Source organism: Argiope bruennichi, chromosome 8 (assembly GCF_947563725.1).
Source record: "Argiope bruennichi chromosome 8, qqArgBrue1.1, whole genome shotgun sequence".
In the NCBI taxonomy this organism is placed as follows: Eukaryota; Metazoa; Arthropoda; class Arachnida; order Araneae; family Araneidae; genus Argiope; species Argiope bruennichi.
This window is the reverse complement of record NC_079158.1, coordinates 122,528,582-122,555,467: the sequence shown is the minus strand read 5'-3', so window position 1 is coordinate 122,555,467 and position 26,886 is coordinate 122,528,582. Positions and strand designations below refer to the sequence as shown.

General features: G+C 26.2%; 1 protein-coding gene across 1 annotated transcript in view; it reads left to right on the top strand.

Moving 5' to 3' along the window:
• The window catches only part of LOC129980747 (uncharacterized), a 198,303-nt gene that overhangs the window by 152,830 nt on the left and 18,587 nt on the right, over positions 1-26,886 (top strand). Inside the window, exons 81-100 of the mRNA XM_056091129.1 lie at positions 245-373; positions 657-779; positions 1,346-1,480; positions 1,610-1,738; positions 2,855-2,983; positions 3,072-3,182; positions 9,291-9,419; positions 9,734-9,850; positions 13,905-14,024; positions 14,159-14,287; positions 16,484-16,621; positions 16,761-16,868; positions 19,910-20,020; positions 21,637-21,747; positions 23,108-23,236; positions 23,718-23,837; positions 23,954-24,067; positions 25,040-25,147; positions 26,203-26,331; positions 26,431-26,571. Of these exons, the coding sequence (XP_055947104.1) occupies positions 245-373; positions 657-779; positions 1,346-1,480; positions 1,610-1,738; positions 2,855-2,983; positions 3,072-3,182; positions 9,291-9,419; positions 9,734-9,850; positions 13,905-14,024; positions 14,159-14,287; positions 16,484-16,621; positions 16,761-16,868; positions 19,910-20,020; positions 21,637-21,747; positions 23,108-23,236; positions 23,718-23,837; positions 23,954-24,067; positions 25,040-25,147; positions 26,203-26,331; positions 26,431-26,571 (2,460 nt within the window). The remainder of the gene's footprint in view (positions 1-244; positions 374-656; positions 780-1,345; positions 1,481-1,609; positions 1,739-2,854; positions 2,984-3,071; positions 3,183-9,290; positions 9,420-9,733; positions 9,851-13,904; positions 14,025-14,158; positions 14,288-16,483; positions 16,622-16,760; positions 16,869-19,909; positions 20,021-21,636; positions 21,748-23,107; positions 23,237-23,717; positions 23,838-23,953; positions 24,068-25,039; positions 25,148-26,202; positions 26,332-26,430; positions 26,572-26,886) is intronic.

The following is a 26,886-nucleotide window of genomic DNA, read 5'->3' as shown; positions in this document are numbered from 1 at the left end:
AGCAGAAGGAGGACATTTGGGCCTGACGGATTTAGCAAGCAGCAGAATTACTTACACATTAGTTCTTCACTGGAATCAAGTCTTCTGATCCAGAAGCAGAGATTTTAATACCTGGCTACTACTGCCCCCTTATTTTTGAATACCGTTAACTGTTATCTCATGTTTTTTTTAGATGATATTCTGTTTGATTTTGATCATCAAACATTAATTTTTATTTTATATTAAATGTTTTTTTCTTCTATAGGACATCTTTACTGGTTATATGGATTTCAGTGCAAATCAATCTTTAAGATTAAGAAATAAGCACCATATCCGTCTATTGAAACAAGAGTATCAAAATATACAATTTGTTCGAACTGATTTTGAACGGAAGGTAAAGCTTTCATATATGAAATCCAATTTGCATATAGATTAAGTTTTATGTATTATATTTCAGTATTTTATTTTTAAAGTATTGATAAAGAAAAATTTTGTTAAAATTTAGTTTTATTTTTGTCTATGTTTCATTTTTCATATTCTTTAACAATAATTTTTTCTAAATTTACATTATATATATTGCAGATAATTTATGGGTAGTTCATATTTTTTAAAACCTTTGCAGTTAGATGAAATATTTATTTTGGGGCTAATCTGTTGTATTAAACTTCTCATTTTAGTTAATATCTCATCTTAACCGTTGTGTCAGAAATTTTGAATCATCAGTTGATAAGAGAAATGATCACAAATTTCAAGTTGATATGAAAGCAATGGATTCTCTTTTAAAAAATTTAAATTTAAAGGTTTGTTCTAAATATCTTAATTTTATTCTCATTTTTTTTCAAATGCCTTTCTGTTTTGTAATTTTTTTGTTATTGATCTATAAGTTTTATTTAAAAAAGATATCCCATTATTATTATGATAAAAAATATATATTCTGTCAAAATACTTTTTGTAGCACTGCTATTACTATTATCCTTTATTGTAATGTGTAATGATACATTTTATGGCAGAAGTTTTTATGTTAATAATAGTTGGAGATTTTTTATTGTATTGTAAAGTATTCTCTTTTAATTATTTATATTTGGCTTGGATTATTTATAAAATGGTTTCTGCATAAGAAGAAACACATCGTTAAAATGCATTATTGCAAGTAATATAAATAGACGATTACAGCATCATAGAGTTTCTTAATCTATTTGCATTTTCATTTGTTCTGAATTTCAAAATAAAAATTCTAGAATTATAGAGGTAAGAATCTTATAAATATAATATTACATAAAAGATTTTATAAATATGTTTTTGGTAATATACTAGTTACAAAAAGGCTATGACATCGTTATTATATACAAAAATGTTTTAAATTTAGGAGCAAGAACTTCTCTCTGCAGCTAAACGAGTTTTAACATCTATTTCCGAATTGAGAAAGGCAGAAATTAAACATTTGGAAATTGAAATGAAAAGCTTAAAAAAGGAAACTTTTGAAAGCACCATGGAAAACAAAGTTTGTTCGTTTTTTATACTGTAATAACAGTTGAATATTAATAAATTTAATAAAATGTTCTGTGCCTGATATGCACTATAAACATCTGAAGAATTTCAGTCCACATGAAGGTTTATGTTTTCTTTGCAGGTAACTCATTTATTTTCAGTAGTTATACCTTTCGTGTCTAATGGGCTTGATGAAAGAAAGAATCTTCAAAGTTTGCTAATACAAGCTATAGATTTCATAAAAGATGCTGAAACAAATGTTTATAATAAGGTGGTTTTTATTATTTTGTTATTAGAGAAATCTCATACTTCAATTTTAGTTCTGTGTCTGTCTTTACTTATTATCTCAAAAAATTGGTATTATTATCTGTTATCTTATTGTTTTGAACATTTCTAAGGCTAGTAGAATAAGATTAAATAAATTTATTAGATATTTACTATAAAAAGCAATTGACTGAAGCAACTTAAGTTATAATATTATCCAAGGGCTATTTTATATAATTTGTATAAATCTAGCAAATCAATAGCACTGCTACGAAATTTGTTACTTTTAACTCATTTTGTGTAAAGTCTAGAAAGGTCCATTAATGCTTAATAATACTATTTTTATTTTCTACTTTTTTTTTTTACCTGAAAATTAATTTTAACATTATCTTATGAATTAACTTGTAAATTATGCAAAATTGAGTGTAAACGTTACAAAAGGTAAATTTCTTTACATTCATTCACTACATAATTGTCACAGTCTGATTTATCGGAGTATTCAACAACAATAAAAAATGCTTTAGTGAAACTTTTTGTTGCTATTATTTAGTAAATAAATTTAAATTTTAAGTTATTAGAATAATATTAACTTTTCCTTTAATAATTTATGAAATTAGTTGCAATAAAATATTTCGCTTATCAAATTTTTGTGAAATATGACATTTATATTGTGCTTCAAAATAAACTAACAAATTAAAATTATTCTCAAAACTGTTATGGAATTTTGATTTAGTTTTATTTGTCAGTATACATATATATGATGAGCATTATACAATAGGATGAAGCTCCATCTCTTTCAAAGATTTTGTACATTTCAATAAATGCATATTTCTGAAAGCAAATTTGTCATTTAATACTATTTTTGTTATTTAATACTTCAATATCAATATTATGTTGGTTTCAAAAATGTATACAACTCCTAAATTTTCCTTAATTATAAAATTTCCATTGTATATAAATATATCTTGCTTTTTTTGCTTAATTTGTATGATTTTATATGTATTACTGAGCTTAACAATTCTATTAGTACATTTTGTGCTTATAGCTTGTGTTTTAAAAAAAAAACATTGTTATTTTATTTTGTTTATTTATTCTCTTTATTTTTATATATATATTTTTTTAGGTCAGAAGTGCAAGCATACTCAGCAAAGAGCTCCTTTTAAATGCGATTCAAAATAACAGATCGGAAATTGAAACAATGGAAAATGCAGTTAATAATCTTAAATCTAAAGTAGATTGTAAGAAAAAAAAGGTAAGTGAAAAATTAGCTGGTGAGCAAGTGTATTCATTTGCTCTTTATAAAATTTCTCATCTAAACAGATTTTATTCATGCCTTTCAGGTGGCTAAAGTCATGACTGCTTGTGAAAACTATATAGATAAAATGGCAGAGAAAAGGAAATCTGAAATTCAATTAGTTGAAACTTATTTGAGGGAAACGAAGTACATACAGGTGAGAATTTTTAAACTTTGTTAATGCATTACATTTAGGGATTGCAATACCTGACCAAAATTTCAATACCGGTATTCGGTATTTTTTAGATCTTAATACCGGTATTAGAAATTTCAGAAAAAGAAAGAAAACACAGGTGTTTCTTTGGTTTATTTGCCAGTTTTATTACAGAGTGTAAATATCACAAAAATAATTTGTAACTTATAAATTATAACAGTATATAATCAGAAAAAAGTTAAGGAACAAACAGTATATAAATAAAACAAAAAATAGTGTAAATATCACTATTCAGTCTGTGGTACTATTACAAATTTTTGAAATGTGATCTTAAAATCATAATGCATCAATTATACTGCCATTAAGCTTGAAAAGTAATTTTGTGTAAAAATGACCAGCTGTCAAAAACGCTCTTTCGACATCTACGCTAGTTGGCGATACTGTTAGCAATGCGCGATATTCTTTTTCCAAGTATTTACCTCTAACTCCCTCATCTTCAAATAAATCGATTTCTCGTCGGATGGTTTTGAATATAGCTAATTTCTGTATTGTATTTTGGTTCGTTGAATTTTTTTTAAATTTTTTTATTTATTGCTAATTCTAAGTTTTGTTCAAGAGACAATTCCTTTTCACTATCGACATTAGTGTCATCATCATCTTCGATAACTGAACCGAATTCTTCTAAATCTGGATAGGTTTGTGGGTAACAATTTTTAAGAAAATTTACTATAAACTTGATCAGATTTGAATTGGTTATTTTGTTTTCTTCTTTTTCATTTTCAATTTTAAAATCTTATAATTATGTAAATACCATGAGACATTTTCTATTTCGGTATGCCTTTCTTCTGTGCAATTTTTCAATGTAATATATAATTCTTCAGATAGTGATGTGTGCTGTTCTTTCAGTGACTTCAACCTAAAATTTATTGTTGCATTAGCTGTTAATAAATTAGAATCTCTCCGACATAATGCCTCAGTAGTCAGTTTTATTGAAAGTAGAGCTGATATAGTTCTGGATATTAAATCGAATTCACTATTTGAAAAATTAATTTACAGGTTTAAGTCGATTATTGCTTTTTGGATTGGATTTCTCAGTTTCAAAAATCATTCCATCATTAGGAGTAAACTGTTCCAACATGTTTTAGAATCTAATATTAACTATTTTATTTTCAGTTAATATATATTTTAGTAATATATCATTTTTTTTATAGCGGAACGTTTAAATATCTTAACGATTTTTTGAACTTTATAAATTATAGGAAGCAATTCGTGATGGGTTAATATTTCATCCTCACTATCAATATCTTTAACAATTTCATTGTCATTATCTTCATTGTCTCAATATCACTCTCACTCTTACCTTCTTCAAAGTTGGAATCCGAAGTTTCTATATGCACAGTATTTGGATTCTTCCGTTCTTTATTTTTTTTTGGTACAATATATCTATTACTCCCAATTGAATTCCATGAGCATAGCACAGTTGCTGATTTGCACCAATCAACTTTCCAACTTTTTTCATATCTGTTGCAATTAATTAAGCCATTAATTAGCTAATTAATTTCGCCCGTTAGGGAGACGTAAAAACAAAAACGTATATTATTTTGCTATGTTGGCGATCCTTTAACATATAGTGGAGACAATTTTAAAAATTTCCAATAAATACTGAAAAACCGGTATTTAAACGTGTGAATACCGGTATTACAAAATTGTATAAATGGTTCAAAATACCGGTATTCGGTATCCCGGTATACCGGTATTGCAATCCCTAATTACATTTTATTTTTAATTGTTTCTTCTACTATATTTAATACATTTTTTTAATAGCTAGTAGAGTCTATTTTAATTTTTTTCAATAGTTTTTTTTAGTAAAAATTCATCTTAATATAAATAAGTCATTTTGTCTGTGTATGTGTTTTGCACTCCTCCTAAACAAGTAGAGTGAATTCAAACAGATTTTGTACAAATGAGAAATAATATGTCAGCTTTTCATAATTCAAAATTTAGTTAAATATTCAATTAATGAGAAATTATCTGAAATTTCTGCTTTTTTCCACAGTAACTCCAAAGGAAGTTATTCCAAAAGAAATATTTTTAAACCATCATAAAATTCAAAATGTTACTCTAAATAGTAATCAGACTAATTTCTGCACAATATTTTGTATAATTATATTAATTTTTTTTAAAAAAATTAAACTGCTTTATCATATTTTTAAAATTTTATTTTAAAACACAATTTCCAAATATGTTTTCATTTTTTTTTTCAATATAATGACTTAACAATTAAAGAAGTGTCAACCACTCAGATGGTGACAAGAAAAGTAAAGCTCTTGTGAGCAAATGAAACAAAGATGTGGCTACTGCAGGAAGCTTCAGACTATAAGAAAGTAATCAATATATATATATATATTTTCCCCCTTTCCCAAACTTCTGAGAAAATAAATCAGAAAACAAATTACATCGTCTTAAAATAAAATTTTTTGATTCAGTGATACTAATTTCATTTTGGTGCAATTTTTATTATTTCTTTCAAAAATTAAATGCAGGAAATTTTGAAATATGGAAATTTATAGGTAGGGGAGACCGGGGCAGGTTGACACAATTTTGTTTACGAATTTTTCTAATTTTTTTGGTAATGATTAAATAGCTGATATGTATACCAAAACAATCTTACATCCTTTGGCTAGTATAAAATGGAATTAATAACAGTTCGGTTAAAAAATAAAGCTAGCAATATCGAGTTGAATGAGTTACTCCATCGGTGCCAATGTGACCCGGGGCCGGGGCAGGTTGGCATTATATATTTGTATTTTTCATTATCATACAGTAGGTATTTATCTAAAAAGAAAATAAAAAATATATATTTTAACTAGGAAGTTTTATTGAATTAAAGTTTAAATAATTAAATTTAACTAAAAACTGCACATATTTTTTTGATTTAAGAACATTTAACCAAGATACAACTAACTCAGATGGACTTAACATTGCAAAAATGTTTTTGTCTCTTTCTCGCTCCAATGTTTTCTTTAGTTTTCTTTATCTGCATTTAGTCTTTGGGCACTTTCCTTTTTTTTTTCCCACATTTTTATTGTGTAGGGCATTATTCTTGATTTTCATAATTGTTTTTAATTCTTTTATCTTAACGGCTTGTTTTTCTGCCTGAAGTGTATCCTTCACCGGGGTATCTGTCAGAATAGTAGCCTGCCTCTTCTTTCGCCCTTTTCTTGTGCCAGCCTTTGGTAATGGAATAGTTCTTCCAATTGTGAAACAGTACATGGAATCAAAACTTTGGGATCTGGGGATGATAAAACCTGCAGTGATTGAGAGTCATTTCTTTCATGCTCTACTTCGGAAATTCGATCAGGATTAGTAGGAATCAGATAAGAACAAATGCAATCTAAAGCTGAATAATCGCTCTGAGATATATTAGATGTGGCTTGAGGACGGTCTGTAACGTAACTGGGAAGAAATTCTGAATTGGAAAATTTGTTTGGGACTCAGTGGACTTATTCCAGCAACTGCAAAGTCAGCTGTTATATTTCTCTCGGTGGTAGCCAGTGGAAGAGCAGTCGCTATTATACCTGGAATATCGTATATCTTCATTGTTTTGCACGAATTGTTTCTATGCCATGGATCACATGCACTGTTCACGTATTTCTTTAGAGGGCCATATACATTGCTATACAGAGGTTGCAGCTTATGGCTGCAATGAGCACCACAACTCCGTTCGCTTCCAAATAACTGAGTGCTGAAATCGAAAGATGAAAGTTATGATTGTCCAGTAGCAGTAGTGTAGGCCTTTCCTTTGTCGACTTCGTGTACTGGACGAAATATTCAGCAAAGTGCATAAAATGCTCTTCTTTCATCCATCCTGATGGATTGCAACATCCAGTGCTGCCTGTAAGTGTTCCATTGAGGAAGTGATCTCTGAAATTCACTCGTGGAAAAATGAAGAGAGGAGGAATCTTGTTTCCTATAGCAGATACAGCAACAGCCAATGTGACAAGAGTTCCTCTTCATGCAGATGTCATTTTGCCAATCTGTTAAAATCCCCTCCGAGCTACCACCCTGTCGGGTTTTTGAACAGTTGAGATCCCTGTCTCATCCATATTTCATATATCCGCAGGTCCGAAACTGTACTTGTTATAACACTGCGTCAAAAGTTTAAAAAATGCAGCAATGTTTGTTTTATTAAAGAGGTCGCCCGGCTGAAACTCGTTGCTTCTAGCCTTCTGATGGATAAAGAAGACTTCCTTTTTAAAAATAAGCTGAACCAGTCCTCGCCTCTTATTGATTTTCTTCCCGTGAAACAGGCACTTTCCGTTTTAATGAAATAGCAAACTGATACGCAAATTTCCGTACTTCTTTAGGACTAAGACCAAAATAAACATCAGACGCTCGTTTTACATATTCTGCGAGATCTGCTTCCTCCTGAAAGATGAAAATTTTTCAGGAAATTGGCAGATAGCTGAAAGTCAAAGGATAATCACCCTCTGCCTTTGAAGATTTTTGGCAGTAGCGTTTTAGGGATAGCAAAGGTATCCCATACTTTTCAGCAGCCTTTGAATAAGACAATTCTTTATGCAATATAGCTTTTACTGCTTCAACAATAGCAACCCACGGGGTCGAAGCTCGGTTTGTAGTCCTCTTTCTGTTTCTAATCATGGCTCTGAAAAAAAAATATTGGACAAATAAAGCATCGGCATCATTAAAAGCGCTAGGTCAAACTGCCCCACCGGTGCCAACGTGCCCCATCATGCCATTTTGATCTTGATTCAGAAATATTAAATTAATTAAAAGATGTTTTCTCACAAATACATTCATGAATATCAAAATTCTAAATGTACCATGCGAGAATCTTCATTGCTAATATTGTACATTTCATCAGAAATTCAAGTGAGTAGTAATACTTACTTTTCGAAGCAAAAAAAAAAAAAAAATTGACCTCTAGTATCTGTAGATCTAAATAAAACTACTGAAAACTTCTGAGCGCATAAAGTCATACTTCCTGTTTACTCTGTTCCTGTTTCTATTGCCATCTATCGTTTTTTAATTGCACTATTAGCAAAGTGCCATCTTGCCCCGAGTGCCAACTAGCTGCTACTGTTTTGCTGGGCAATATTGAACTATTTTATGACTATTTTAAAAATTTCTTTTTTAATTCAATGCATGTGTCTTTCAAACAGATTATTATTTTATTTTATACAAAAGTAATTTTGATGCTAAAAATATTATACATGAAAGGAATTTAATCTTGCACAAATCCAGGTATATCAACTAGTAATCAAATATTAATATATGTTTTGAATGTATGTAGACTTTTCAAATACTCTGATGTCAAAATTAAATTATTGTAAGCCTTCAGAGGTACAAAAATTTCTTTCACAAATAATATTCCATTCACTGTGTAAAAGTTATAAAAAAAAGCATAAGCAATATATATCTGAATAGTTAATAACTAAATAGTTACATATTAATGATTTAATAAACCTTTTTTTGCAACATTCATAATTTACTACTAAATGTTATTAATAATTTGGTAAAAAATTTTTAGTCATGTGGTCTTTTATATTAATATTGTCACATAGGTTCTTTAGTGTGGAACTCAATGGCACACACAAGAAGTAGAGCTAAACCAATTTATTAACTCAACTCTGAACTGAGAACACAGTGACTGACAAATCTTCTGCTTTTATACTAGCAGGGAAAGTTCCAGAATACTTTTCTGGAGACTGTAAGAAAAGTCCAGAACACTTGTCTGATAAACTAAAAAAATGTGCAGAATCTTCTGGAACATGAAACAAAAAGAAACATAAAATCAAGGAATTAAATATTTACACAAACTGTGAATCACATTGTCTCTAGCAGGATTCGAACTTGCAATCTCTTGATTATGAGATCAGTGCTATGACAATTTGGCCATGGAGAGTCGACTGCCTCTTTTCAATGTGGCAATATATATAATTTCTAAACAAATGATTTCTTTTATACATGTTTTTTAAAAAGAGTAATATAATGATTAAAAATGTTTTTTATCATAAATCATATGCTTAGGTATAAAATTTAAAATCAATGTTCTAAATATTCTTACATTGTAAAATTTATTTTTTAAAGGTTGCTGAATTTCATTCGCGTTGCACACAGTATTTTGTGAATGCACTTGAAAAAAGAAAGCAAGAGATTATTGATATTGAAGTTTTAACTGAACCTTTAAAAGAAAAGGAAGAAGAACTTGATTCTGAAGTATTGTGAAATTTTATACTATGGTCTCTTTTGTTACTATAATTCCTAATTTTAGTATACATTTTTTTACTTTAATTTAATGTTATATATATTTTACCATAAGAAATCAATAAACATTTTCATCATTGTGTATGGATTATTTATAAAATGTAAGATTTATTGTAAAAAAAATGTTTTAATATAAATGCTTTGTGAATCAATTTCAATGAAATCATCTTGTGTAATTCTTGTAACTATTAATTTCCATAACTTTGAAAAAATTGCATTTCTATAACTTAATTAATCTAGACTAATTTATGTCTGTTGATTCTTAGATGTCATCTGCAATTGATGAAGCATTGTGTGATGCATTTGGTATACACCAAGGCATGACATTTTTTAAGATTCAAGAAGAGAAAAAAGAAATTGAAGTGGCAAAACTTGATCCTCAGGTTTTTTAAATTTCAAAATAATTTTCAGTATTTTTAAAATTTAATTATTTATTTTCAAATCAACATATTTGAAAATTGTTTAAAATATATCTTCTAATATATTTGCATTTCCATGTTAATTTTATTGACAAAAATTGCATTTAAGATTAATATATTTACATTCAATGCTTAATTACACCACTTTTTATGCTCATGTGTTTTTAAAGCAATAAAAAATAATACTTGGAATCAGTAGAGCTCATTTACCAGTAAAATGTGATTATATGTTATTTTTATATGCAAAAAAAAAAAAAAAAAAAAAAGAGAAAACAATTTGTTTTTTATATTTAAAAATGGATGTTACAACTATGTATGTTTACACTTTCAAAAATTCAAATTCAATTTCAAAACTGTTTTAATACAAAAAGAGTTATTTTCAAAGCAGAAAAAAAAATTCAGCTTCATTTTAAACATCTTTTGATGATACAATAGATTCCCAAGATCTAGAGTAGATTTGGCCTAATCTGGTGGAAATTCTAGGGTAAATAACAAATAAATCTGAATTCTATAAATGCTCATTTCCTACACCACTTATATAATTAAGTTCTCTTTTTTTTATATCAAAACCCTCTCTTATAGATATTTTGGGATATATCTATAAGTGTTTTGTTAACTAAGTAAGAAATAACTAGGAAAGAAAATATTTAAAAGGAAAATTTTGTTAAAGTAAGTTTCATGTACCACAATTCATTGCATGTTGCATAAAATCATACATATTGTACAATCTAAGTACAAATTTTTTAAATATTTACATCAAATTTAGGCTTAATTCATGCAAAAATTATTTAAATTTATTTTACTCTTTATTTCTGCTCTTTTTTATCTTATCTCTAAACCAATAGTTTTTGCTTTTACACTAGTTAATGTTAACTATTTTTAGTAAAATAAAAATTAAAAAAATACTGATAGTTCAGGATTAACATTGATTTTAATGTGTTTAATTTTTTAAAAAGAATAAATAACAGTTGAAAGAAACTTTGTGCAAAAATGAATTTGATATCACTGATATATTAAAATTTTAATTTGTAAGATGATATTACATTTTTAAATAATTTCTTTTAAGATGATTTGTTCTGATGATATTGCAGATAAATATTAAAAATTTGGTTAATTTCTTAATTATTGAATATTTAATCAATCAGTATTCTTTCTCTTGTCTTAATACATAAATGTGCAAAATTTGGTTTAAATCTCTTCAGTTGTTAGGAGATGTGGAATATTTATATTAAGTTTATTTAAGTTATTTCAGGCCAAAAACTTAATACATCTTTCCAAGAAGTTGCTAATAAAGTAAAATAATAGAATTTATTATTGCAAGAGCCAATTTTAACTATATGGTATCAAACATATGGAGGATGTACAGGCACATGTAGCATATAAAATTACTATGAATATTTTGAAATTCCCAAACTGTTTATTTTGTAGAAAATGGTTTAAAAGTGATTAAAAGGAAGGAGTGCACAGTAAAATCAGTCATATCTGATATAAAAGTCAATCAACTGCAGGAAACAAAAGACAATCATATGAGAATTTCCTCTCACCAAAGGAATAGATAGGGCTGCTATTTAATCCCTTGATATATACTAATTTACTTATTTCCTAATTAGATAGCCTGTCTTATTTATAGTCCTTATTTATAGTCCTTTTATTGCAAAAAAGGTGCATGAGATATTGAAGGGTTTACAACAAATTTTTGCATTTTTAATTACTTAATATTTTTACTTAATTGCTAATTTAAGTACTAAAAATTCAATAATTCAATCATGTGTCAGATATGCAGTTGTAAGTGAAGGATTGACTTTAAAACTTCATTTCGAGAAAATTGTAAAGCATTCTACAGTACTTATTATATGTGCTGTGTCTTTAGAATTTTTTTATGTACTCATATTCAGAACTAGTTAGTTGCCTTTGGCAGCTATCCTGTTCGCCAAGGATATTGATTATGTGTAATTTAAATTTAATAATTTAGATATAATTTCATGCATATGATCCCATCAAGTTGTCAGACATTAATGGTACATTATTTTAATTGTCTTACATAGTTTCTGTTCACTGTGTGCATGAACCTTTCTAATGGAAACAGTCTCATTTCTCATAATATCACAGTACTGTTAAAAATGTGAATATTGTGTGATGTCTTCTAACTTTCTTTTCATTATTATTGTTTTTTTATTCATCTTGTAAACTGCACTGATATTAAACAGAACTTTTTTTCCTCAGATTTCAATAAAGGAGGAAATTTGAATTGCAATGATTTTAAATTGCAGGGCAAACCAATGTAATTGTTTACTGGAAATCTCTATAATAATGATGAGTGTGTGTTGGTGTTCGACAGGTCAGACTTTTTGACCTAGAACTACCAAATTTGGCTCAGATATACGTTGATGGATAGGATTGTGCACCTCAGTGTGCTTTTCTTTTTTGAAATTTTAATTAAGTAAAAAATATGCTAGATTTTGATGTTTTCTCGCAACATTTTTGAATATTTCACTCCACAAAAATGACTTTTTCACCATTTTAAAGTTTAAAAAATAATTTTGCAATTATGACTATTTTATTATGTAAAATTCTTTAGTCTAGATTTAAATAACTTTTAAACATATTTCTATATATATAGTTTGCACCAATGTGTTCATTGTTACAAATGAAATCCAGATCTTTTTCATTGTTTTATCAAATATTTGATTGTAAGATTTTCTAACATTGTTGAGAGCTAAAGTAGGATTCTATTTATTATCTAGGTAGTTTACAGAAGAAATAAAAAAGTGAATTTACAAATAGAAAAGTAAATATGTCCAAATACTGAGATAAATTGGACATAATTGCACTATGATGTGAAGGAATTGGTTTGAGTTAGAAAAGTTCATATGTACAATGAACAGAACATATGCAAGACTATTAAAATAGCATAGCTTTTATATCTGATAATTTGGTGGAATTATGGACATGAAGTTTTATCTAAGCGATTTTACTGGAATTAAATATAACCGGCATCTTAAATGAAGCAAGAAAGGCTACTAGTTGACATCAAAATATTTTTTTTTTTTTTTTTTTTAATTTTTAATGTCAAATTCAGGGGAAAAAAATTTTACAACTGTCAAATTGATATCATTAAAAAACATTTTTTTAAAATTTCAAATGATATAAAATTTAATTTTGTACAATAATATTTTTGGAAATGTTCACAAAAAACTCCAAAATTCTGTTTAATTTTTAATTAAAATTTCAAAAACCTCCCTCCGATTTCCACTGTGGCATCTTCCAAGGTATATATGTACCAATTTGGTAGCTATATATCAGACAGTCTGCTCTATAGAGTGCCAACACACACATAAATTCATCTTTATTTAGTAAAAGGTAGAATGTAACTGACCAAATTATTGATCATGTCATGTTGCAGCACTACATACCCAATTCAAAAGAGGGGGAAATAGAACGAATAAGAGAAAAATGCATTGTAGATTAGTTCTGGAGACATGATGATAGAAAAAAAAAATTGTTTGCTGTTATTAAATCGTGAAGAATAAATTTTAAAAATATTTTTTTTATTAAAGATATTTTTTTATTAAAAATAATTTATTAAAACTTAGAGAACTTGATGATCTTTAAACTCCTAAAAGCTTATATTTTCTTTTAAAATTCTCTGATAAAATCGATAATTGATTAAATATGATAACATTTGAATAAGTAATAATGAGTATGTTAAACAATGGTAGACATACATAGCTTAAAAGAGATATATTAAAATACAGAGCAATTTTGCTGCTAAATATACTCTAAAGGAACAAGATTAAAAAATATGCGCATATAATAGGAAAATAATTAACAAAATATATGATACATTTCAATAAAAAAAAAAAATGCATAATCTAAGTGTAAACTTATTTTTTCATTCATTTACTAATTGAGCTCTCGCAGCCTATGTAAGTAATTAAACATATCATATTATTCTTTTATTGTATTGTAATAGGTTCAAAATAATTGGATATTGAAAATTTGATTTTTTTATATTTAGACAATAGCTTTGTTTTCTGAATTCTATTCAACGCTTGTTGAAAGCATAAATAAGGATATAAATAATACACAGGAAAACTTGAAATCATTAGATTCGTTCAAAGGAACACTAGCAGAAGAGGTAAATTGCGATATCTTTTATCATAATTTTGTACTCTTGAATTTTTTGTTGTTGTTTTTATATAGATTTAGAACAGCTTTTATTCTTAGTTTACTTAAAAAGCCCATATATGTTGATTTTTTTCTGGTTTCTAGTTGATTGAAATTTTGCGAAATTTTGTCAGAATGTTTAATAAAGAGAAAGAAGTAATGAAAACTGAAATTGGTATGATAACTTCAGAAATAAATATGTTTAAAGAACACCAAAATAAATTCTTTTCTGATGTAAGTATTTTTATTTATTATCAATTAAGCAAAAATGTTTGTTGGAAAATGGACCTTTGTTTGTTTCTTTTTTTTTAATTTAAAAAAGTTTATATATTTCTCTGTCATTTATTTTTCTTTTTTAATTGATTTATTTATGAAATCAAATGTAATTCCTCACATATAAATTGACTTAAATATCTTATTATTGAAAGTGAATAAATGGTTCTTAAGGAAGTTTATTTAGTATAAAAGTAATAATTTCTTTTCAATAATTTTGTGTATTTTCATTGGTATTAAAACTCCAAATTGTGCAAATATCTTCATTTCTTAAATAGTAATATATTGACGAATGTATTTAATACGAAATTCATGATATATATATATTTGTAAAATGTAGAACTGCTAGAATCATCTATGCCTGATGTAAATGAGCAATAATTGTTACATTATCATTAAGTATATAACTTCATAAGCTATATACAGAAAATTGAAAGTCCATTTGTTTGTTTGAACTCAATTCCATACTCTTTTCCAGATTCAAAAGAAAGTTGGCTTTATATATTTCTTAGTATCTTGAAGGATTAAATGCATTATTAAACCAGTCGAATAGAATGCCTTGCATGGCATTGGTGCATAATAGTTGCGTTAATCCCTGGTATGCAGTTAAAAGTATCTGAAAATCGGATTTTAAACCCATTCTTCTCAATCGATTGATTTTCATAAACTGTACTTGCATTTTTGAGTTATTCCTTTTACATATTTCTGGGAGTATAGAACGACAGACAATCAACCCCTTCTTGGGTTTGGCTCAAAATGGTAGATGTATACACCATGGGTTTTAAATTTGTGTATTGAATTTTATCTGTCTAGCTCTCTTCTTTTTATAGTTATTGTGTTAACTTATATTCGAACAGTCAGCCACACTTTTTCTGAACAAACTTCACTCAACATTTAAGAGAAATCTACAAGTTCAGTGTAAAGATTATATACCAAATTTCATCCATTTTATTCAGAGCATTTTTAACTTATGTTTGTCGCCAATAGAAGATATTTTCCAAATATGATGTTTTTCGAATTCAAGGACTTCCAAGACGTGAACATTCGTCAAAATCTGGTTCAAATTTTTTGGCGATTACAATTCTTTTGTTATACTTAGTATACAAAAAAGTTAAAAGAGTTTATGAAACTCTAAAGGGTGGCGTAAAATAGGGCTTAAAATTTTTTGCCATAATTTCTGAATGCACAAAAAATATTTTTATACCCTTTTAAAATTCAAAAAAGTAATTTCAAAGTGCGTCAATTTCACTGTTTCGCTATTTTCCTAAAGTTTAATCTTTTTTTTCCTTTCAAATTAATGTAAACATAATTTTTAATGTTCCTTTTCTTTAATTATTAAACTTATTTCACTGTTTAGTTATATATATCATTTGCACACTTCTACCATTGCTGTCTAGAGACATTTTTATTTTTACCTTCTCTTATACTAAGCATTATAAACGCCAAAAATTTCTATTTTTAAATTATGAAGAATTTCAACACTATAGACTTCCCCTAGTTCCAAAAAGACATTTTTTGAATTTAGTTTTGTTTGTGAACATGATAACTCGAGCAAGCTTTGACAGGCCAAATTCATGTATGTATTTTTACTGTTGTGAACATAAGTGTGAGTAATAATTTCAATTTATTTGCATTCTAAAAGTTTCTAATCGCACAAACTCAGACTTCTGAACTGTGAAGGCTTTCATTTTCCAATAACGACTCGGCACATGTTGAACCAAAATGCTGCATCGGCTGATTCCCATCTATAGAAGCGTATAATTTCAAATTTTTTTCTTGTGACCTCTTTTTTCTGCTTTCTGCCTTCCTCTTTAGACTGCATTTCCCTCTGGTCATGACTTTTAATAAAATTTTGATGAATAAATATGGAAATCCTTCCATAACACCTAAAAGAAGAATTCCATGCCTGTTTCTACTTTAATCAAAGAATATTTTGCATATATAAAAATTCCGAATATTAGACACTAGAGAGCAGATGTTCTGCTTGGAATCTGTTAGTTATATATAATTTAATTGTGTATTGTTTATTTATCATTTAAAAATTCTTTTTTGTTAACATGAATTTAAACATTAATAAAAAATACTTTTGAAATCTATTTATTTTTGAAATATCGAAGATAAAATAGCTTATTAAAATCATTTTCCTTTTATTTTAAGATTGATCAAATTTTAAACATTTGTCGTGGACACTTAACTAAAAATCTGGAAGAAGTAACTCAAGATATAAAAGAATTAAAGTTTCAATTGAAAATATTGACTGGAAGAGATATTGAAGAAGAAGAAATAGAAGAATATGTGAGTTGTTCCATCTTCTTTCACAATTGGCACTTTTGAAAACAATGTTTTTTAAAAATTTATTTATTTATTTAAAAAAAAAGTCTGTGTTGAAGAAAATTTTTGTTTTTGAATACTGAAATTTCATTTTTATGTACAGGTTTTAGAGACATCTGATGATTTAGATGCTTTTGTTCCAGCATCTCTTGATGCATACAGTGCTAATAATTCTATGCATGTGATTGAATCTGACATTCAGAAACCAGAAGTACGTAAGAGAATTGAATAATCATTTAAAATTAAAATAGATTTTAAATAAATAGATCATTTAATTTAAAATTGACTGAGAATCTAAATTGATGCCAAAATTAGCTCTAATCAGAAATTTTTATTAATATTTTGACAATTTCTCTAAAATTATAATAATTGCTGTAATTTTAAATTATACAATGAAATTTTAGTTGAATTTCATGCATAAAAAGTTATTTACAAGTAACAGTTAAATTTTAAAATTTTATTAGAAGCTGAGATGAAAATGATAAAAATAATAAAAGTTTTACATATTTATTAAAACGTTATTGAATATGTAATGAAATCCATCTTTACATAAAATTATTTCTCAGTAATAATTTTTTATACCATTAAACATTAGGTTTGTTTAACCATTCATAATTTTATTTGAATTTTGATTTTGAATTAAAATTGACACTTTTGAATGAAAATTTTGGTAAAATTATACATTCTCTTGTTTTCCAAAATTACTTTTATAAAAAGATTTGTATAATTTTATAACATTTGATTATTCCAAATAAAATTGGTTATATAATAATTTTTTGTTGTTACAATTACACCTGATAAAGTGATCTGGGATCAATAATTTATGAAACTATAATATTTCGTACCATTTTAATCTTTCTTTCGGTTTCTTATGATATTCACTCTAAAATGTACTCTGTATTCCTTTTTTGTTTTATTGGAAACGTAACTGCATTTTGAACTTTCATTTATTCTTTTAAAAAATGTTGTCGAACATATTTTGCATTCTAAAAATGAAAATTTTTACATATGGATTCAGTAATCAGTTTATACTTCAGTTTTTGAATTCCATATATCTTGAAGATAAAAAGTAGAGCATTAATGTAGCAATGCAAATCATCTGAAAGATTCAGAACTTGAAACTATTTAAACCTTAAAATGTATAAAATCTTTGCACAACATTGACCTTTAATTTCAACATAGCTATTCTATACTGGTTGTAAATATATGAATAATTACTCAAAAAGTTTCTGAAATAAAAGTTTATTTTATGATTCTTTTTATTTTCTTACATCACCAAAGCAAACCATTGTTTTATTTGTTTTTGACTCTGCTAAACAATGTAAATTAGAATTTTCTACATTTGTATGGCAAGAATTTATATTTCATTTAAATAAGAATAATGTTTCCTTAATGATTGTCCTTAATAATGTTTTTCCTGTTGCATGATTGTCACTTATAAAATATGACATTAACAAGCCAAATTTAGGATCCATTACTTTATTCTAAATTTTGAAATGATAAATTATTTAAGCCAATAATATTTAAATGTTTTATCTCAGTCTACATACAGGGTGTCCCAAAACGTGAATCAAGGTCCTCCCCCCCCTCTACATGACTATTACACCTAGGCATATACTTTCAATTACAAATTTTTATTAAATAAAGTAGGCAATTGTATAGAAACATTTTAGCTTTTATAAAGATTGATAGTAGAAAGCTTTTTTTAAAAAAATTACATTTTTAAATATTCTCTGTAGGGTAAAATTTTTAATAAAATGTTTCTTTTGCATTCATATATGCACTCACAAAATTTCATATTTCTGTCTACAAAAATTGTAGATATATGCTTATTTTTAAATTTAAAGGATTAATCACAAATTTAGATGAAAACATTTATTTCAGAAATGCAAATTTATTCAGTAAACGACATAATACATGTGATGCAAAATCGGCATTTTGTTTTATTTTTCAAATTACCCTGTTGCTAGTTTACAAACAATCTGCCTGAATTCAACATTCAAGACTGTCAGTGAAGAGAATATTTCAACGTAATAGTTGGCATTCATAAAGTATACATCCAATGATCGATGTCTAGAATTTTATATTTGGACCCTACTTCAAGTAAAATCAAATCTTCTATTTGAAAAAAAAATGCAAATTGGACAGATGGATGCTGCTTTAATCAAAATCGAAATATTAATTTTTAAAACTATCACTTTGAGCAATGGATTTGTATAAATCCATTCTTTGTACAAGAAGTTTGTCACATGTAACAATTTTCTATAAATGTCTGATGGATCATTTTTTATAAATGCCTTGGTTTGTTTTCATTTTGTACAACAATATGCTAATATTTTCAGTTAGTTTTTATTGACTTAATATCTGAACTAATGGATGAATTGACTTTGTCAATACACAGTCTATAAATTTTTGCTGATAATTCAAACAGCCATCTCTTAAAGATTTCAATATAAGAAAGAATCTGTATGATGTTAAAGAATGTATGTATTTTGCTCTACTGTTTTGATTCTTATGGAATAAAGAACCGGCAATTAAGTCAGGTACAATGGTTAATTATGTTCTAAAGTACTGTCGAAGTTACATAGAAAAAATTCATTAATTATCATAAATATTATGATATAGTGATTTTGTTATTATACTTATAAATATTACTGTCACTAAGTAATTCTAGTTAGTTATTTCTTCCCTAAATAAATCAGTGTTGTTGGATTATATAACAGCAATCAGAATTTCACATTACAGAATATCAAACTTCTTTAGGAAATTCTTAGAGGTTTTGCTTGTTGTTGTTGATTTTTAAATGAATTAAATATAATTATATAATATTAATTCTTTTTATTTTCGAATTCATTCTTCCCTCCACACAAAGTATTTGAGAAATTTATTTTATTTATTTATTTGCACTTTTTGTTACTTTGATTATTTTGAATTCATAATAATTATAAAATTTATTTTTGATAATGTGGTTTCTCAGCATTGGATTTATCACCATGTAAAGAATGAATATTTGTCTTTATAAACAAATTATAAAATAGTAAATAAATGAATTTCAAAACATTTTCATTTAAAAGTATAGTTTCTTAAATAAACTTTAAATTACTGTGTAAAGCATGTATATGTTTAGATTTTAACTGATGATTGCTTTACTCATAATTAATTGTTATGAGTTAAAGTCTTTATTCAAATACTGTTTATCATAATTTGAGGAACATTTGTTAATTTTATTTGATTTTTAAAATTATTTTTCAGAGTTTGTTACCTACAGTGACTTCAATATTACAATCAGGTCTTACATGGAGAGAAGAATCAATTAAAACATTCATAGATGTACTGGAGCACTTATCGGAATTCAAAAACAAAGTCAGAAATTTATATATAAATATATTTTATTTTTAATTATTGCATCTGTTGAATAAAAAAAATTGCTTACTTATTTTTAAGATTTGATTTTAATGTGGACAATTAGAATAAACTGTGAAACCTGTAGATAATCAGATTTGAACTTTTCTAATAATAAAACTTTAAACTGCTTTTATGTTGTGATGCATTTTGAACTAAATATCTGAAGTTATTCTTTTTATTTGTTTCCCATGGTTCTCTTAAATTATGAGGGCTGTTTTTAACTTTATAAATGGATTTAATACACTGTTTTAAAAGTAAATGTCCATGATTTTTCCATTTAAAAATTTGCATCTCTATAAAAGTGCTGTTAAATGCTTTACTTTCAATTTCGTTTTCCTATATATATGAGGATATTTGTATCCTTGTTAAAAAAAAATTCTCAGCATTCTCATATTTGAAATCCATGGTGTTCTCACATGTTGCTTTGAAAAGTGGTTATTGTCTATACTGCTAAATTGGAGCATTTGTGTTTAGAAAAAATGAACACAATTATGTAATTCAGGTGAATTGCATAAAAATATTGTAATTCAGGTGAACTGAACCAGGCATACGAATAATTATAATTCAGAGGAATTGAAAATTCATTGCAGAAAATTTTATTTGATATTGTATTATAATGGATGATTCTTCATGCACAAAATAGCCCTTAATATAGTTTTACCTGATAAAACTTCTGATATGCCATCAGATGAAGTGTTATTCTAATGTAATTTGTTTTCAATATCTTCTATCATTTATTGAGTTTTGAGATATTTTTAAAATATTGTCTATTTCCACAAAATGCTCTAAAAATTAAAAAATAAACACTTGCATTGAGTATTCAAATTTTTTTTTCAGTCCTTTTGAGATATTATTTGGAATATTTCCCCCTTTCAATTAAAAGAAATTTTCATAATATCTTTCTTTATAGATTAATTATTTTACTGGTTGATTCAAAAAATTTCTTGCAGATCTGCAGTAAAAAAAAAGGGGGAGGGGGAGAATATTTCTTTATTGGATTATTATTGGTTACATGTCTTCCCAGTTTTGACTTGGCAAAGAACCAAATGAGAATTAATGTTCCAAAAATCAAGTCGATTGTGATGCCATGTGGTTACTGCTTGTCAGATGTAAGCATAGCTTTAAAACAGAAGTGTTTATTTCATAATTTAAAAATAAAATAGACTTCAGAAATTGAGTTTCCAAGCAATTATCTTGAATTTTCTGTGTTGACAAATTTTTGGTAGTCACTTATTTGATGCAAAAATATGTTTATTTTCTTAATAAAAGATTATGTTGAGCATCATAAAAAAGGGGACCAGATGATTTGTTTATAAGAAAGGAAACTATTTTCGGTTATTTATATGCAAAATGATAATTAGTTATAAAAAGCATTTTAGTACAATTTATAACAAATAGGTGGAACTATCGAAAAGAATTTGTAACAATGCTAAAAGTAGTTCATGTTTTTTTAAATATTTATGATTGATTTACTATTAATTATGAAATTTTATTATTATAGTTTTAATTAATCGTCATTTGGATTATTTCTAAGAGTATTTACATTTTTTTTATTTTTTTTTTATTTTGCGTAGTCTCTAGAAGTAGTAACTACTTGCCTAGAAAATTATTTTCTGGTTGGAGAAAAACGGCGGGAAGAAAATGAAAGAATGCAGCATGTTTTCAACTCTTATGATAAAATTGAGGTAATTTATATACAAATTAAAATTTTCACAGTAAATAATTATGTTATTTAAAAAATATTTTGGTGTTATGTGGTGTTTTTGTTGGCTCTTGTTTTTAATAATTAAAAACTAATATATATATATATTTATTTTCATTCCATATATGTGGCTGTATTTACATAATATATATCATATTAATTTTCACCAACATAGTCAATTAATAAGTATATATAGAATGCAAATTTAAATATATGTAAGTAGTCATATGAAAATTATAATTATTCCTATTTCAATCTGTAGCTTAAAAAAATTGTTAAATAGATGCAGGGATAAAAAAAGAAGCTTTAATAAGTTTATTGTTTTTATTTGTTTATTTATTTTCAATGAAATTCAAAACCAAAATACCTACCCTCTCCCCCTCTTCTTTTCACTCATTTCACTTCATCATTTCATTTCATTCAGTTCATTTTAAAATTCAACAATAAAAGAAAATAGCAGCATGTCTTCCCAAAAATAATACTTATGTTAATGAAGCAAAGTAATTTTCTTTCAGCAGGTGTAAAGTTTCATTTTGAATGTCATTTTACTTTTTTCCCTCTTCATATGTTCAATAATCCTTTAGTGAAAAATATATCAAAATATAAATGACTGTGTAAATGTTTTTTATAAATTCCATTAAACCATTACATATATCTCAAGAAAGCAATAGATATGACAAAAAGTGTTCTTATTATCTACTTTAAAAAAATGAAAATAAAGACAACTGATAGTAACAAAATTGGTACAAATTTATAAATGGAAAAATGTTGTTTTCTCTAAAATAAATTTGATAATTTTTTATATATATAATTTAGTAAAGTAAATTATCAAAATTCAAATCTTTATTTTTCTATGATATATTCTGTAGTTAATTTTTTTATTAATTCTTCTTAATATTCATATATATACTCAGTATCAGAAGAAGGCTCATTTCAATAAAAGTAATTAGGGAAATACAAATGAATTAAATGCAGTTTAAATAAGTTAATCAAACATTTAATAAATTATTCCTTATTTTTTATATAAAAACTATATTTAAAAACTTATGAATGTGTTTATTTTATAAGAAATATCAATAATTGCCAGAATAAAAATAAGACATTTAAATTTAATGCCATTGCAAATATCGTTTTAAAGTTCACTGCATTTATCATATTCATTTGCGATATTAGAATAATTTTTTTTCTGTTTTCAATTATTTCTTATGCTTTTGCTCTAAACTGTTAGATAATCTTTTAAGAGTTCTTTACTTTGTTAATTCTGCTATAATAGACTTAATTATTATGAATATTTCATTTTCTTACTTGTAAGTTTATTTAATAATTTTATTTAATTTATTCAGGATTCTTATGTTTCAAAAGTGTGTAAAGATTGCTTGGAAAATGTTCAATTTTTTAACCTGGAAGCTTTAAATTCAATAGAATTTGAACTGGATAGACTTACAAATACCATCGATTTGTTGCAAGAGGAAGTTAGTATATTATGTGCTTTATATTCTTAAAATATTATTGTCCTAAAAGGAACTTCCTATTTATCTTTTTAGTAAAATTAAACATTTATTTCGAACTTAAAATGTAACAAAGTATTGATTAATTTTTCTAAGTTACTAAAAATTCATTTCTATATTTTATAGAGAAAGTAATTTTTGTGAATTTATTGTCCTATATATATATGTGTGTGAATTTGAACTGTATGTGGGTAATTTTTAAATTCTAAAATAGGCTAAATTCTAATGGGCTACTGCAGTCTTTAATTATTAAATGTGTAATGTAAAAAAAAAAAGATCACTTTTTGTTTTGTACTGCATTTTTCAATACTCGGAACTTAGTTAATTAAACATTTAAAATTTTATTATAATATTTAAATTTAAATTATAATATTTGACTCAATTAAATTATAATTTATAGATTATTGCTTGCCTTTTTTTTAGCTAATAAATTTTTTTTATTTAGAAAAATGTTATTTTCAATTTTTGTGAAAAGGATTTTTTATATGCTACTCACAAAATTGAAGAAGAAGTCAAAAATATGAACTCTGATTTGTCTTATCTGCTATTCATGGGATCAGCAGAGGTAAAAATAATTCAATTTTTGATATTTATCCAAATTAATGTTTAGTGTTTATTGGATTAATTTTTGCATTATTTTGTTATTTTAAGAAATAATTAAATTCCCACATTTCTCTCAAGGGTTCAGAGCTTCTGTCTGACTGCAAAGATGTATTGCGGCAAGGTGTCAATGATAGAAATGAGGAAATCCATAATTTAACTAGTGATCATGACAGTTGGTCACCTGAAAGTGATGTATGGAGTGATTTTTGTAATATTTAATATACACTTTATTTGATAAATATTGTGTCATTGCTAATGATCTAAATTATGTAAGTTACTGTATAATGTGGCATGTCAAATTAACCATCAATTTTTTTCATACTTATTTGTATATTACTATTCTCAAAAAATAAGAAAAATAAACCTATAAAGCATACAGGGCCAAATTTTTTTCAGAATCGTTCCAGCATTTATTAACAACTTTTATTTTATTTTTTATAATTAAATAATAGAATCTAGTTTATCTATTAATTAGAATCTATTTACAATTTTTATTTTGCTTGTTTCTGAAAGTAACAGTTATCTTATCAGATTTTACAATAAAAAATTTTTCACTTCCTTGGCCTAATTATGTTATGTTTACTTTTATTAATTATTTTAAATATTTTATAATTAGCTGTCTTTGGCAACCAGTTGGTTTACTAGAAATATTCATTATGTTTATTATCAGCTAATAAATATCAGCTAATTATCAGCTTTTCAAGCAATAATATTTTTCAAAGTTATGACAAATTTCGGAAATTATACTTAATTTTTAATGAATTAAATTTTTTTAAAAATGCCTCAAGTTACACATTCATCATCTATGTGCCAATTTCAATAACTGTGTGTCAAACAATCTGGCTTGTAGAGGATCAACATACATGCATAGATACTCTCCTTTATTGTTTATTGAAATTTCAAGAGGATAAGAAAGCTTGAATCTAAAAGTAAGGCATTATTTTCTTAGATTGTCCGTATGTTGTGAATCAGGAATTTTTGCTAACTTGCATATTTTTTAACCAAGATTATTATTTAATCATTTAGCAATTTTATCACCAAGCAATTAATATAATTAATTCTGATGATACAACTTAAATGTTGTTTTTTCATATGGCAATGTAATTGTCTCTACTAATCTCACGATAGCTATATCACTAATTACTTTTCGTACTATTTTTGAAGGTGTTGCAAGTTCTAGCTGTGTGTGGAAAACATTTAAAAACTTGTTTGGAAAAACGTCAACTAGAAACACAAAAAATGCAAGAATTACTGAATTTAATAGAGGAGGAGGTATTTTCTTCTACTTTCTTTTGATACATATTTAATTTATAAATGAACATTCTTGAAAGAGTCCCAGTCCTTCTTCAATCAATCAGAAAGAGAGAGATAAATATAACACTTCAAGTAATGAATGTATTCAATAATTGCTTATAATCATTTAATAATACATTTTATATCAAAGAAGTCATTAAAAAATAATGAATGCTTTTGAAATAAAACAAATCATTAAAATAGTTTAATTTACATATTGGCTTGAATGTTATTAAGTAAATGGCACAGTACTCATTATATGTTAATAAGCTTAAAATTATCAGTCCTGAGAAAACATATTTCAATAGGATTCAACCTTTTGCTTAAAATTCTGATTTATTTTAAAAGAGATTAGATAGAAATTTTTTGTCAGATGAATGTTTTCTTAGTTACATGATTCATAATAATTATATATCTGTGTAGTGGAATATATAATAAATCATTTCATATTTTTAAAATTACTTGTTGCATATTTCAGTGAGCTTTCCCATTGAAACAGCTTATATGAGATTTGTAAAGGAAATTTTTAATTTAAAAAAAATGTAAATTCTTTGCTATAAAAAGAATTTTCATAAGACAGAAAAATACATTTGAGTTACTTGTTTTCCTCAAACTTTAACGATAGCATTTACTTCATAATTGCATACATTTTATCTATTCACGTTCGCTTCTTTTTTTTTTTTTTTTTTTTTTTAAATTTTAAAAGCAGTGCATTTTGCTATTCAAGTTCCCTTTTTATTACAGATATATTTGTATAAATGTCTAATATTTATTATATCTGATTTGACAAGCTTAGTTAGCAAATATTCAATAGTATAATGATTTGAAATAGTATATTGCAATCCATTTGTTTATCCACAGACTACGATTAGTTTAAGGAAAAATGCCTTCTATAGATAGGTATACTTGGAACAAAAATTAGATTATTTTAACTAGTAAAAATTAAAGTATTTATAAATTAGACTGCATTCAATAAAATTAATTTGTGTTTCTTTGATTGTGCATCTTTAATGTGATTTTCTTTTATGTGATAGAGCAACATGAGCAGTTTGCTGTATTCTCCAGCCCTAGAAGCTGTCATGGAAGCAAATAATGCCTTCATCGAATTTCTTGTTCCAGAAACATGTACTTTTTCATACGTTCAAAAGGAATTGGAATCAAAGGTGAGCTTCTAAATTTATTTAATTGATCATTCAATGAAGTTTGATTCTCCCCCACCCTTTACTTAAAGATAAATTATTTTACTGCATTCCTTCAACCAGGATAAAAGACTCATTGAAGCATCCCAGACTCTGTACTGTTCTATGTTGGAAACATTTAAAATTGAAAGGGAGAGTATTTCTTCTGATATTGAGTACCTTCAAGACATACGTACTGAAGGAGCAGAGATTACTGAAACCGAAGTAAATATTTGTATTAATAATATTTTTATTATTAGTTTATATTTTCTTGATAAATATTTTATCTTCTTTTTACTTATTGTTTAGTTGTGATTTATATAATTTTATTAATGAGTTGATTTTTTCTAAATAAGACAATTAAATAATAAAAATTATTTGTAAGACAATATTGATGATGTTTGTTAGATAATGGATGAAATATGTACAGTTGCAGGGGGAAAAAAGAGAGAAAAGGGAAGCCACTCAACTTTATTCTACTGTCAATCATCGCATATGCAAACGAAAAATACCTCTCTAAAACTAGTAACTTATACTAAC